General features: G+C 33.4%; 1 protein-coding gene across 1 annotated transcript; it reads left to right on the forward strand.

Annotated features, from left to right (window-relative positions):
- Positions 1 to 3437: 3437 nt before the first annotated feature.
- RCCD1 (RCC1 domain-containing protein 1) lies at positions 3438 to 11361 on the forward strand. Its single transcript, XM_051213185.1, has 5 exons — positions 3438 to 5773; positions 5814 to 5977; positions 6016 to 6137; positions 6181 to 8058; positions 10016 to 11361. Exons 1-2 carry the CDS (start codon positions 5443 to 5445, stop codon positions 5975 to 5977), a joined length of 495 nt encoding a protein of 164 aa, XP_051069142.1. The 5' UTR covers positions 3438 to 5442; the 3' UTR covers positions 6016 to 6137; positions 6181 to 8058; positions 10016 to 11361.
- The last annotated feature ends 4527 nt before the right edge of the window (positions 11362 to 15888 follow it).

The following is a 15888-nucleotide window of genomic DNA, read 5'->3' on the forward strand; positions in this document are numbered from 1 at the left end:
GGTTATAAATTAACAAGTGTATACATAATCACATCTCCCACTTCTATTCAAACTATGAACTTTTTCTGTTTGTGTACGGCTCTATATCGCATCTACTATTGTAACAGTAACTAAATTTCACCTTTATTTATCAATATTATTATTAACGTCTGAAAATAATAGTGGAGAATGATTTCTGTGATAGATTCAGTACGGATTCATAGTTATTCTTTAATTTTACATGTACGACTATGAGCTAATTAACTGCATTCCTTTGTTGATTATTTTTATTGTTTGATTTCCACTTAAAGAAAATTACCCTTCTAATAAAGATTGGGAATATTCATACAAATATTGTCATAAATTTTAAAAATCGATTAGCTTTTCAAAAAGCATTTTTCTCTTTTGTTTATCTGTTCACTTAACTCTTAGTTATCTGTAATTCCTTCCTTTTTATTTAAAAACAATATTCAGTAATGTCATAATTGAGCTAATGTTCAATTATTTAATTGTGCTCTTATATAATTTATTATTTTCAGTTCGCCTTTATTGTTTATACTTAATCAGTTTACAGGAGAACTGTGAAGCTGTCATGAACATATTGTCAAATGTATTGTGTAATTCACCTTAAATATTTTTCGTATATTTAGGTAATCAATATTAGCTTTATTATTATATATGTATATGTGTATATATATATAAACGTCCGTACAACTCTCACTTTCTTAAAGAACATCAGTTATAGTGTTCACTATTCTCATGGATTCAGTGTTTTGAGAGTTTCCACCTAAGATGTTACAGAGATGATATATCCTATTTTATAAATCTTTACCCATCAAGCAGAGCAATTGATGCATTTTCAAACGATGGTGTCTTTAAGGCATAGTTTGCGTATACCAGAACTACCATTTATAAAATTTCGTAGTTAGCAGTTGTGAATAATAAATATCTATTCGATCTAATGACCAGATTCCTCGAAAATGGCAAACTTGGAAATCACTTAAGAAATCTTTGATATTAATTGGCCTCTAATCTGTGTATGAAAACAGTATACTTATACTCTGGTTTAAAACAGATTGTTGTCAGCCAAAATATAATAATCTACCACGTTCTAGATTATTTTATGTGATAATAAACGATGAATGGGATTCAATGTGCTCGAGATACTTCGGTTATTTATTATTCGAGTCCTAGTGTAAGCCGTAATTCTGGATGGCTTATACTAACACATGGAATCGGTGTAACACACTGAGTACTTCCCAGTTAATCAGAAAACTACACGAACTAACATTTATTAGGATTCATTGTTACCCTATGTTTGTACAGTCACATCGGTGAAAACTAATCTTACTGACACTTATCCACTTATTTCGCTAAGTAACTTGTACATATCTTTGTGTGTTTTCAACTTGTTTAATCCTTCACTTATATCACTCCAGGGAACTGCCTAACTTAATAATACTTGTTATTCTCAATTCACTAATTGTTTCATAAGCTTATTGTAATCACCTGATTGTGGAATTAGAAATAAACACGATATCGAAAGGTTAGGTAGCTTTGCCGCTTGTAGTGAACAATGCAAGATGTATTTGATAATCGTCAGAATGATTAAGCCAAATTCATTGTAAGAAGATTAAATGGTTGTGAAATAGACTGGAGGCTTCACTATCAGTGCACGAAGCTCCTTAAATTTGTGTGACTGAATATGTTCTACAATCAAATACCGCGATTCGCAACAATCAGGTTAACACGAAACAAAATTCCATATGTTATACTTGGTTTGAAAAGTAGATTTACAACGTAAAAACTTGCAAAATGTTGGTAGGTTAATTAAACATAAAGGTCTTAGAATTTTGCACACATATTCAACATTCCGTAGTTAACTAATGTAGTACTTGCATATACTTTTTCTCTTCCTTTAGTCAGCACATAAAACCAAAGTTTGTTTAAACATATATACCCTTTAAATCGTACTGTGGAGGCAGAATACTTTTATCCATCAATGATTTGTAAACGAGTAACGATTGATGGTATTCTCACTCACATCGTTCTAGTTCGAAGACTTATTGGATGACCTCATATATTATTATCACAGTGATGAGATTTCATACATGTGTTGCTATTACACTTACTGAGCAGACCACGTATTTCACGCAACGGAGAACTACTCAAATTCGTCTTCGCAGTTTATTTTGATATCAACTTAATATTAACTACCATTTCTAAACAAATTTCAACTATGTTTACTTCATAGGATAATTATACTTTCAACTCGCATCTTTTGACTCATATAAAAATCACTACATAAGTTGGAATAATCACCAATGTTTTTAAAAATATGTTCTTTACAAAATAATTGAATTTCATCTACGAGTGGTACTTATGATTTACAGTGAAATTTTTTTAATAAACTGTCTTCAATAGAAAATTTGTTCACGTAAAATATATCCATAAAAAATATCATGAGTACTTCGTGCAAACATCAGGTTTTTGAGTTTAAATAGAGAGTTGTGGACCATAAACCACAGTAAACAGATGATATAACCATATTGGAATCCAATTGTTGATTTGTTAAGAGTGGGTGTTTCACTGGTGAGTCAACAGCTTCCATAGATGAGTCAAATCCCAACTGACCAAATTTATTGCATCCAAAACAAAACAGGATGCCATCTTCTGTCAGACAGGCTGTGTGACAACCACCGCAGGCAATCTAGCACAAAGTATTAAGAATAAAGACGTAGTAACCATCGAAAACAGACTCGAATCTAGTTATAAAATACCATACATTGTACGCAAAACTTCTGACCTATTTCCCATTATGAAACATGGGTTCAGGCTTTTGTTATCCTTATCACAACTAAAACATCTGTCATCACGCTATAAGTCTGTACTTTTTAATTATCATGTTTATTTAGGTAATCTATTACACTGTTATCACTGACTGATAAACTGCTTTGGCTGGTTTAATAATTTCCTAAATGCATATAAATAATATTGTATATTAGAGTAGAGCCTAATGAAGATCTGATTGAAAACAATATTGTTCGATCATATATGTTCTAATTTACAACTGGATGTATCAAATATAAACGACCTTTTGGCAGTTGATAACATGTACGTAAACTCTGGAAGAAATACCCTCAACGACCGCAGTGAAGTAAACAGATGGAGATGCTATGCATTAATGAAATTTGGTTGGATGAAACACAGATATTACATAACTATACGTGACCTTGGGGATTCTAAACATGATAACGGACTTCAGAGAAAGTATATGAATAAGGCTGTGGGACTACAAAATATCTCATTACATACTATTTAGACTATATTAAATGGCACGTGTTCAGGGTAATGTACTGTAACTGATAATCAAAATTAATAAGTTCGCTTGCGATGGTTAAAGACCAAAATTATTATGTCTAATAAATCTTGTATGTCATTTACTACATGAAACTCACTTGTTCGTATTGATATATTTTGTACGAATTTGAAGCATGAATATGAGGATTGATATTGGAAAAATACGTTATTAAGTTGTGGCGGAAATTAAATTTTCAAAATCAATAGCTTCGTGAATATTCAACATTCGATGCTGACCACATTCGCCCTCATGAATGCACCCAGCTGAAGTTGCTCGGTTACGCGTCCACACCAGATCACGAGTGGGATCGTCGTGCTCAACTTCTCCTACAACAGCTAGCCCGTTGAGATCAGTCACCTCTCGATATACTGATAGCCTGTCAAACATATCTTCAAACATCTTCGCTTCCTGCTTCTGATTTCACTGGGTTGTGCACGTTTCGGTTAGTGTGTGTTACTGGTTAAGGTGTTGTCAAACAGCAAATACTTGTGGCATCTTCGGCGGTGAGCCCGACCTAATCTGATACAACTGATTGTACACTGCGAGTCTTGTTTTTTTTCGGAACCTTATATATCATTTCTTTACTTTAATTTTTATATGATGTAGTGAAAACACTACCGCGCAAATTCATTAGGTACGTCACATGTAGTATGTTTACTAGTGTTGTTTGGGTCTATTCTGAAATGCAGAGATCTAACCGACCGACAAAGGTTGGATCAACTCCTCAATAGCATCGATCTTCAACATGGCTCAGCAACGGACATGTTGTTACTAATGGGAGAGGTAATTAATTTGACAAATTGGTCAAAGGATTTTCGACAATGACCTTCTCAGACAACTTTTGTTGTCTAAGCTTCTTCAACAAGTGCAGGATGTGCTGCTTGCATCAGCTTACCGTTTTACCGACGGTAATATATCACAATCGCAGAACATACGTATAATAAGAACAAACTACCTTTCGTTGTCTTACAAACAGGAACTTCATCAAGTGAACAACATTTTCTTTGGAAGTCAGAAGTCGTGTGTCGTCTATAACATTTATTGGTTACATTTGTGGATGCCGAAAAGGATGAATCTGTTCGCTTCATTTGCATGCTGGACAGACCATTTTGTAAAGACGTAAGCTTCTTAGTTACACCTAAGTGTAATAAGTGCTATGACGGGAACATTTCCGACATATCTGTAGGCAGGTTTTCGAAAGTGCTCCTACCACGATGAATGATACCTTGGGACTGAGTACGAAATGTGACATCACTTCTTAAACCATGTATTCCATTGGGGAATGTCATTCGCGCATCGGAGTTATTGTCTGTAACCTCAAACTTGTAATAGTGTTAGGCGTTTCGTTGGACATAATACGACAACAGGTTATGATAAATGTGAAGTTCCATACACGTCATGTAACCTTTCGTGTCGCATGTTCGTTTGATATGCTCCTATAAACTCGTATTGAGTGCATCTCCTGAACAAAGCGTGATACACAGGTTTCATGAGTATCACTAAATTAGGCGCTTCTTTCTCAACTCATGTCGTCGAAACAGTATTGATACTACCGGTATGTTTATTGGAACATATAAATTAAAGCAACATCTACCTCCTAATTGTAAGCAATATGAAAAATTAAATTGTCCCTGGAAAATGTATGTATCTTTGTTTTGGTTCAATGTGTAACATTACTCATTAGTGCGTCTGTCATTTTCCTGTGACGATGCGTAAACAGAAGGTGCGTTGTTACGAGTGCTAGCTTTATAATGGACTGCTTCGATGTTGCGAATAATATGTAATCTTAGGTTCTTATATTTACTTTTAACAATTGCTTGCTTAGTTCTTCATTGTAAAGCAATTTCAAAAGTCACACTTGTTACTGGTTTTTGTTAAGTTGTGCGACAGAGTACAATTTTATATAGGAAACAAAATGCGACTAATTAAATTTCCAGGTCATTACTGTTATTTGAGGATTCGAATTTACTTGCTATACAGAACCTATTTTTCATTATAATTAGCAGAATCAACGTGCTCTAATATCATTCATCTTTCAGGCCTTGACTTTATGAAAATTTCTACAGAAAGCTTAGTTTTAACATCTGGAGCATACCGTCATTATGGTGGAGAATGGAAATCAACTTTCGAGTTCACCCCAAGTGATTGCTTGGTTTTTGCAGATTGGCACTGTTCACTATTCTCACGTGGTAACTTGGATTCCAACTGTCAGTCACGATGTAGATTTTCCGACGTCTTATTGTTTGGTCGGGTTGTTACAGGAAAAACACCTATACCTTTCAGGTCTGTCCATAGGATCGAATGATTCATGGCTCTTTATCGCAACACCTGAATCCATCACTGGAATTGAAAAAAATCACGGGAATAGCGTCTCTGCTGATATATCTGTTGTTCAAGTAGCTTCAGATGGTCAGAATGTATATTGTTTGAAGGGTAGGTGGGATTTTATTCGTACAGTATATTTCATTGGTAGACGAAACTGTTACCTTACTAAAAGTTTGTAATTTTGGAAATATCATTGCAGTTGATCGCCCACTTAGTTTAACAATAAAAATAAAATCGATATCATGTGGTCTAGGGTTTTTGTTATGTTTAACATTTTCAGGACAGGTGTTTAGTCAGGGTATAGGAAGGTAGGTAAGTTATCACTTATAATTTAATGTTTTTATCTCAAGTCGAGGTCAGTTGGGTTTAGGTGATTTAACTGACAAAACTGAACTGACTATAATTGAAGCTTTACAAATATTGACTGTTACTCAAATTGCAGCAGGAAATTGGCATTCAGTATGTTTGACTGGTAAGATTAAATATTTCTAATTATTCTGTTCTTTAAAAACCAGATACAGGAGACGTTTATACTTGGGGTTGGAATGAACATGGTCAACTAGGGCACAGGTCCCTTGGAATCAGTAATAAATCAAACTCTATCACCGAGAAAGAACGGGAAAGTTGTGTATCTGTCTTGGCCCTTCCTACTCCAGTAGATTTCCCTGATAACCTATCTATTTCACAAGTAACTTATTTTCTTAACGAATGTTTTGTCGGCCGGTATAAAATTAGATGTTATTTCCGTGTTTGATCCTTTTCCCATTTTAGAGTCCACTTTATTTTTTTGCGTCTATTCTCAATTATTATAACAAGATTACTTCCCAGTCTATTTTAAGGTGAATTATAACACAACTAAGCCTATTTATTCTGTCAACTACCTTCTAAAACCATTTTTAAAAAGTGATTAGCTTGTATATTCTCTGTTCAAAAGGGAACTGAGATTAAGTTAACTTTGAGGAACATCATTTTAAGTCAAATTTATTTTTACTTCATATTATTTACGTTGTTTAAGTGATGGGTTTCACAAAAACAAACACACCACTCAAAATATGTTTCTTTCATTTAATTCACTATTTATTTATATATGCCATTCACAACCCAAATTTTCTGCTGCCACATTGCTCTAAATTGCTCATCATAATGGTGCTATCGAGCTGTACCGGGTAAAATACTCATCCCTGTAGGTTCTATCATGTCAGGATGACCGGTTGCGGGAAGTGGATATGACTGAAAAAATTGGACGTAAGGTGCACTGGTGAAGTTATGCTGCCGACTGCACTCAAGTGTGACAGAAGCGAGGTGTCTAGTTCATAAACCTAAGCTCTCTGGTGATGCTCCTTTCCCACTACAGGATGAAAGTGTTAGAAAAGGCCGATCATATAGGTCGCATACCTCAACTTGCCCCAAGTTCATGTAATAAATGACGTACCAGATTTATTAGACATAATAATTTTGGTCTTTAACCATCGCAAGCGAACTTATTAATTTTGATTATCAGTTACAGTACATTACCCTGAACACGTGCCATTTAATATAGTCTAAATAGTATGTAATGAGATATTTTGTAGTTCCACAGCCTTATTCATATACTTTCTCTGAAGTCCGTTATCATGTTTAGAATCCCCAAGGTCACGTATAGTTATGTAATATCTGTGTTTCATCCAACCAAATTTCATTAATGCATAGCATCTCCATCTGTTTACTTCACTGCGGTCGTTGAGGGTATTTCTTCCAGAGTTTACGTACATGTTATCAACTGCCAAAAGGTCGTTTATATTTGATACATCCAGTTGTAAATTAGAACATATATGATCGAACAATATTGTTTTCAATCAGATCTTCATTAGGCTCTAATCTAATATACAATATTATTTATATGCATTTAGGAAATTATTAAACCAGCCAAAGCAGTTTATCAGTCAGTGATAACAGTGTAATAGATTACCTAAATAAACATGATAATTAAAAAGTACAGACTTATAGCGTGATGACAGATGTTTTAGTTGTGATAAGGATAACAAAAGCCTGAACCCATGTTTCATAATGGGAAATAGGTCAGATGTTTTGCGTACAATGTATGGTATTTTATAACTAGATTCGAGTCTGTTTTCGATGGTTACTACGTCTTTATTCTTAATACTTTGTGCTAGATTGCCTGCGGTGGTTGTCACACAGCCTGTCTGACAGAAGATGGCATCCTGTTTTGTTTTGGATGCAATAAATTTGGTCAGTTGGGATTTGACTCATCTATGGAAGCTGTTGACTCACCAGTGAAACACCCACTCTTAACAAATCAACAATTGGATTCCAATATGGTTATATCATCTGTTTACTGTGGTTTATGGTCCACAACTCTCTATTTAAACTCAAAAACCTGATGTTTGCACGAAGTACTCATGATATTTTTTATGGATATATTTTACGTGAACAAATTTTCTATTGAAGACAGTTTATTAAAAAAATTTCACTGTAAATCATAAGTACCACTCGTAGATGAAATTCAATTATTTTGTAAAGAACATATTTTTAAAAACATTGGTGATTATTCCAACTTATGTAGTGATTTTTATATGAGTCAAAAGATGCGAGTTGAAAGTATAATTATCCTATGAAGTAAACATAGTTGAAATTTGTTTAGAAATGGTAGTTAATATTAAGTTGATATCAAAATAAACTGCGAAGACGAATTTGAGTAGTTCTCCGTTGCGTGAAATACGTGGTCTGCTCAGTAAGTGTAATAGCAACACATGTATGAAATCTCATCACTGTGATAATAATATATGAGGTCATCCAATAAGTCTTCGAACTAGAACGATGTGAGTGAGAATACCATCAATCGTTACTCGTTTACAAATCATTGATGGATAAAAGTATTCTGCCTCCACAGTACGATTTAAAGGGTATATATGTTTAAACAAACTTTGGTTTTATGTGCTGACTAAAGGAAGAGAAAAAGTATATGCAAGTACTACATTAGTTAACTACGGAATGTTGAATATGTGTGCAAAATTCTAAGACCTTTATGTTTAATTAACCTACCAACATTTTGCAAGTTTTTACGTTGTAAATCTACTTTTCAAACCAAGTATAACATATGGAATTTTGTTTCGTGTTAACCTGATTGTTGCGAATCGCGGTATTTGATTGTAGAACATATTCAGTCACACAAATTTAAGGAGCTTCGTGCACTGATAGTGAAGCCTCCAGTCTATTTCACAACCATTTAATCTTCTTACAATGAATTTGGCTTAATCATTCTGACGATTATCAAATACATCTTGCATTGTTCACTACAAGCGGCAAAGCTACCTAACCTTTCGATATCGTGTTTATTTCTAATTCCACAATCAGGTGATTACAATAAGCTTATGAAACAATTAGTGAATTGAGAATAACAAGTATTATTAAGTTAGGCAGTTCCCTGGAGTGATATAAGTGAAGGATTAAACAAGTTGAAAACACACAAAGATATGTACAAGTTACTTAGCGAAATAAGTGGATAAGTGTCAGTAAGATTAGTTTTCACCGATGTGACTGTACAAACATAGGGTAACAATGAATCCTAATAAATGTTAGTTCGTGTAGTTTTCTGATTAACTGGGAAGTACTCAGTGTGTTACACCGATTCCATGTGTTAGTATAAGCCATCCAGAATTACGGCTTACACTACCACTCGTTATTGTAACCCGATCGACTGTTAAATTGACCCTCGGTTACTATGCAGTGAAGTTATTTTACAGGTATATTCTGGTGTTTCATGGTAGGAATATTTCTATCTAGCAGTAAAAGCTTCATATCACATGACTATTTGCAATATCAAAACAGCCGTATAAGGAATCTGGAGATGCATCAAGTTCATATAATTTTCGGTGCTACACAGTTCCCTCACCTACCTGTACAATGTTATAATATCTCCAAATCAGTTCAGACCTTTTGCGATATTCCCTTCAGTTCGATATGGGAACGGATTGAATTACCGTTAGAAAACGTACTTAGAGGCATGGATATATCGAAATAAGTCGTTCAAAGCAGCAAGCTGAATGTAGTTAGGATACTTGGGAATAAATGCAAAGGGAAGTTTTAACCAGTCAGTATAGAAAGAGGTATGAAGCCTTGAAGAACAGTCTGTTCGCCACAACGTTGTGTAGACAACATCTGTTCTAATGACAATATAAACCTATTCCTACTCACTATTCTGTTTTATATCTATTTTAAAAGTGAACACTCACTTGATAATCACCTTCCGAAATTGTCTGTTTCGACTATTTTTGTTTTCATTCCCCATATTTCTCTGGAGCACGGACCTCAAGTTATTTCCTTCTTGATATTATCATTATTATCTTACAGACGAAAAATCGTCAGTCAAAAATATATATTCACATTCGATCTTTTACGAAACTATCAAGATTTGGACGAACAGTTTCACACGCATTGGACGTCCATTTATATCAGGACATTTAGCATAACCTTATGTGTATAGAGATCTTAGCCACTGAACATCAATGGTTCCAATGTATCACCTGAAAGACTGATCCGAGTTCCACCAAGTATGCTGTACTAGTGCAGAGTTTTTAGATCGAAGTTATCTTCACCAACTATTTTCCTGAAGATGATGAGGCCAGTCAGGCAAATGAAACATTTGAACCATTCACTTAAAATCCTTGAGATTTTTACGGATATGGTGAGCAATCACGTTTTCAGGAGTAATAATATTAGTTTTATCTGTTGGTCATTGACAGTTAATTCTATGATATTGTATATCTATAATGATTGTGTAAATTATCGATTGGTTGATATTAATGACCACTTAGTTGATGTTGTATAAATCTGATTGTACATAAATCACATAAATTGTGGTGCATTCAAGTATCAGTTTTATTTTGCATATCAAATAAACCCTCATCTACTGTCATCGTGTTCTTACTTGCGCCATCCAATACGCGATTTTCAGTACTAAGTACCAAGTTAGTTAAGTATTCCACGGACACAGCATTTGCTAATTTAAATTAATCTAGATTTCTTTTATAGCTCTATTATTTACGACATGGTCAATAGTCTAGTATACCATCACAAACAAGTGAAGGCTTAACTTCGTATAAGTTCTATTAGATACTTATACTCTTTATAACAATCAATGGCTTGACTAGTTGTTAACATTAACTAGTTGATTCTGTCATGGCATTTAGATCTAGACTGTAAACAGTAACCAGAAAATCCTAACACTTAATCGCAATATTTTTCTTAAAGCTAATTATTTTCTAAATGCTACCGTCAAGTGTCATGTATTGGAGGGATTTGGTAGAGATGTTCTAATTAACATTTGTAATTCGCGAAAGTATTCTGAAGGTGTTTCTAACTAATATGTACATAAAGACAGATAAATAAATCACATCAGTACAAAGAGATAACAAACTTAGTTGAGAATATTGAAATTGTCACCAAGTTAGAAGGTATGACGAACCGAAGAATAACAACTATACATGTTATTGAGGAGATGCAAACGAATGTAGAATACATGAGAAGTGGACGAATAAAAGTCTTTCAAAACTTGCATAATGTCAATGTGCTCACGGTTGACGAGTGTTACTCACTAAAAGCATAACATGGAAACAAGTACCACCAAACTGACTATTACTTCCAAATAACATTCTCGCATAATTATTCGTAATCTGTATATACGGTTTCAAATCTCCCCATACTTCAATGAACGAAATATTTGAATAAAAGTGGTAGTCAATATGGACATATCAAGTTCGCATAGATGATTATTTATTCTGGAATACAAGATCTGACGAAGCATACGACTGTCAAATATATTAGTTCGGTTGTGGTGTTTGAATGAACTAATGATTCCTTTGTACTTGTTGCATGCTTGATTTCGAATTCCAATTACAGTACATTCGTTTGTGGTTATCTAGTACTGCTTGATCCGATTACGTTATTTCTGGGATTCTTAGTTCATACTATGATTCAACTACTTCTAATTATCATATCGGTTCTATTGGCCAAAGTGTGTGACTAATATATATATACAGTACACTTTTGTTTGCTTATCTGTCTACCTATTATTCTTGTTCTCTTATTCCTCTAACCTATTAAGATTCGAAACACTCTGAGTAATCGGCACTTTTGTACACAATTCCTATTGGACCTGTCTAATCCAATGCTGGTTTTATCTCATTTTACTGCAATTCCGAAACATCTCAATTGTAATACAATTGGTAGACATTCTAGCTCCAGTGTTCTTATAATTCCAATGCTAATCCAGAATGATCTTACTCTGCTTCAGTCTGATGTCCATTCATTCCTTTAACAACTGAATTATGTTTACCATTACTGTAGAAGTCGGGTAACTTAATTAATCAAGCACACAATCAGTAATATTGAAATCCGAGTTCTTAGGCAATCCATTCATTTCTGGGTTTTCGAGATAAGTAATGCGAATACACCAATAACTTTCAAATTACGATATTCTATCCGAAGTTTTCTATACATGTGAACAAATGAAACAATACTTAAAAACAAGTACTTTGAATTCTTTATTCAACTAAATAGAAACATTTTACAAATACATAGTATATAAAACAGGATAGAGAACGATCAGTGGAAATAAAGTTGGAAGTTAACAGATCAATAAGACAGAAAAATGAATACACAAGTTACATACAACAATCCATATCATGTATCAATTCAGAGCACTGTGAAATACTCAAAGTGAAAAACTGTCTACAGGGAAATGTACAAACAAGGTGATAACCACTTCTCACTCCATTCCATCGTACAACAAACACGTCATCACAACCATCAACACCATTAAATTATCGTAATTAACTATGTGATGAGTAGTCTGAAATCAGTCACAACATAACACTCGCATCTATACACATTTTTAAATCGAACAAAACAATTCATCAAATGGCATTATGATGGTCACTTTTCAAATAATCGGGTCAAACGCCAATCATCACAATCAAGATGAAATGAGTGGTAGCTATTGTCAAGTTGAGAAGTGAGATGGTATTGAACCGGATTCACAGTGTTTTCTAAGCATGAATATACTGGTTGATTTGTGACCGACCAGTTGATTCAAAACACTATCAAATAGAACTGAATGTTTACGAAGTTGGCAGTGAGCATAGCATTGAAATCTCGAGTAACAGACTAATGGATCTCAGTAAACAAGTCAAATGAGACCATGACTTTGTGGCTAATAAATCTCATTTCCTCAAATCGCCCGGTCTCTCTCTTCCTGGTTCAAAACGTGAATGGTCACTATGTACTACAAGTTTCAAAGTTCAATCATATGTTCATTCGACAGTCTATAAGCTGACTACACTCCGTCAAGTTTAACCAAATTTCGTGACTATCCATTAATTCAGCTCACAAACAACATCAAATGTCAGATATTGGAATGGAGTTCAGTTCAATCAGTTAGTCGGTTGTAAATTGAACTAAAATGACACAATATAATCCCTAATTCAATAATGACGACCATATCACTCTTAATAAATGATTTCGTTATCTTTTACTCTGAATGAATTAAGCTTAATTAACTGTGTTTAATGCACTTCTCATGAAATGACAAGTAATAGAATAAAGTTCGGTTCACTATTACTACCAGATTATATTAATCTGTTATATATAACGTAAATGTGTAACAGTATATGTTTTGAAATAATTCTTAATGAGTTATTATGTCTAGCATGTTACTAACTATTTTATATAATCAGCTATTCCAATAAGCAATAATTAACAATATACATAATAAGGTTCACCAATGCAAAAATGTAGATAAAGTAAAGTAACTTACTACAACATTGAACTTTATATTGAGTAAATTCTCGATAGTGGCGTACGACGTTATTGACTGGATAAAGTCTCACGGTCAATAGAATGCAGTCAACACCGTCCTGATCACACCAGTTTGATTTAAGTAAAAACAAGAAACAACAGAAAAAAAGTTAATTTAATCTTCAGCAGTCATACGGAAATAAGAAATGTGAGCAGAAAGTACTCATTTTCTAAGTCAAATGACGAACGAAATGTACAAACAGTCTTAAACATCAACAAATTTTAAGAGTGTTTGGATTATCGAAATAGATCATTTTGGAGTATAATCGTGTAGAGTAAAAAGAAGAATGTCAATCTTAACTGATATTAAATGCGCCAACCAAATTTATTCACATTAATTTCACCATTGTCTAAGCACTAAATCATGAATATGACCACCTATATGTTCATCGTCCTCGAAAATTAAACCAAAAATATGGCCAGAATTGAAATGGAGATCCGCAGTTTTAAGTCAAATATGAAATGAATAATTGGTGGAGATGTTCTCATATACATATCTTCCAATTCACATGGCCTCAGCTAATTAACAGTAAATGATGACCTAAACCTATGCATAACTTAAATAAGATAGTAATAAAAATACTCGTGAACAACATTACATTTAAAGTTACATGTGAATTTAATTGGAACAAAATCAATTCATTCTCAGTATGAGTGTATACAAAGCACATATGGAATTCAGTCAGTATGTAGTCAGTATGTATACAGTTTTACTTCGGAATATGGACATTCGTTTACGATTATTCCTATCTGCAAACTGTTTAAAACGTTTGTCAAATGAAGTTCATACTTATATTAGGAAAATCAACGTCAAACTTACTGTTTGTCTTTTTGGAACCATAAAACTAAAACATCGCCGATGTTCATTACATTTATGTAACACGATTTTAACGAATTCTGAAGTTCCGATAACAAATCCCAATCTCTGTTCTCTATGTATGGAGGTTTCATTATTGTCCAGAGAGAATGATCACATCCGATTCCCTTAGACCTACACGTACGACATGGACTGCATGGATATTTCTTTAATTGACCAAAACACATGAAAGACTGACAGGTTAGATAAATTCCTATGATAATGAGAATGTTGATATACATCATTCTAGTTGAACACAGTTATTTTGAGTTAAAACAACTTTGTTTGAATATATAACCAGAATCACAACGCACTTACTCAAATATGTAAATCAACAGAACTCTATTCATCTGAACCAACCGATTATATCAACCAACGTGTACATGGATATGAATATGGGAGGGCCAAGTAAACACAAAAATGTTGCTGACAATATCCCAATAAACTGAATAACAATACATTCAAATAAGTTGAAAATATTCATTCCTATAATATCCACTCCCAATAACAATAGAAAAATTAAGGTAAATTGAGTATCCCTACCGTTTATTAGACTGATGTTGATAGAATTCATATTGTTTAACATGGATTTAAAAATTATAAACAATGAGTTAATTCAATCGGAGTAAACATAGATTATTTCCGAATATTGTAATTTCTGCATTTAAAATGTAAATAGGTGAATATATAAAAACAAATAAATAAACAAAGTTGAAAACAATGAGACAGGTGAACAGGTGAACAGAAATAATAAGAATTCAGTGGAATGAGGAAAAAAGTCTGAAGATTTTGTTGTATCTGTTTATGATGATAATGAAGATATACACTCAAGCATTTCTCTGTGCATTAATCGGGCTTAACACGAAGCCACCCAGTATTCCCTGTTGTGAATTTTCGATTTAGACAATGGTGAAATTAATGTGAATAAATATGGTTGGCGCATTTGATATTAGTTAAGATTGACATTCTTCTATTTACTCTACACGATTATACTGTGGTGGACCAAAAAGCATATTAACCGAAAAACAGCAATAAAGTTATTACATCCAAAAGTTAATGTAGCAATAAACAACGCATAAGATAATAACACAAATAAAAGTCCAGGGACGTTACTTAAATCAGCAGGTTGGGGAGTGTCTTGTTGATTTTGGTACCAGAATCCACAATTATAGGTAAATAATAATTCCAATGAGACGATATGGCTCAAGTAGTATATCCGAACGTAGAATGTAATGTGAATGTTACAACAGTCTATAAATATAGATGATAGTTAATTAATCATTCCGTTATCACATCCACAAACATGATAAAACAGGAGACGTATGTATAAAAGTGTATTTAATTATGAGCAGTTAACAATGTCATGCTATGTGGGATTCAAAAACAGAAGGAAGAATGTAAGTATCCAAGGTCATATACTTAAACAACAAGTGCAATCGATTAATGATAAATGTACAGATTGTGAGAATTGGCAAAATAAATGCAAAAGATATCAAAAACTATTTACAAAATA

The sequence above is a fragment of the Schistosoma haematobium genome, chromosome 3 (genome assembly GCF_000699445.3).
Source record: "Schistosoma haematobium chromosome 3, whole genome shotgun sequence".
Classification (NCBI taxonomy): Eukaryota; Metazoa; Platyhelminthes; class Trematoda; order Strigeidida; family Schistosomatidae; genus Schistosoma; species Schistosoma haematobium.

Coding starts and splice junctions, on each gene's coding strand:
- RCCD1 (XM_051213185.1), top strand. CDS start 5,443: ATGGTGGAGAATGGAAATCAACTTTCGAGTTCACCCCAAGTGATTGCT. Junction 5,774..5,813: donor GAATGTATATTGTTTGAAGG/GTAGGTGGGATT, acceptor TTTCATTGGTAG/ACGAAACTGTTACCTTACTA.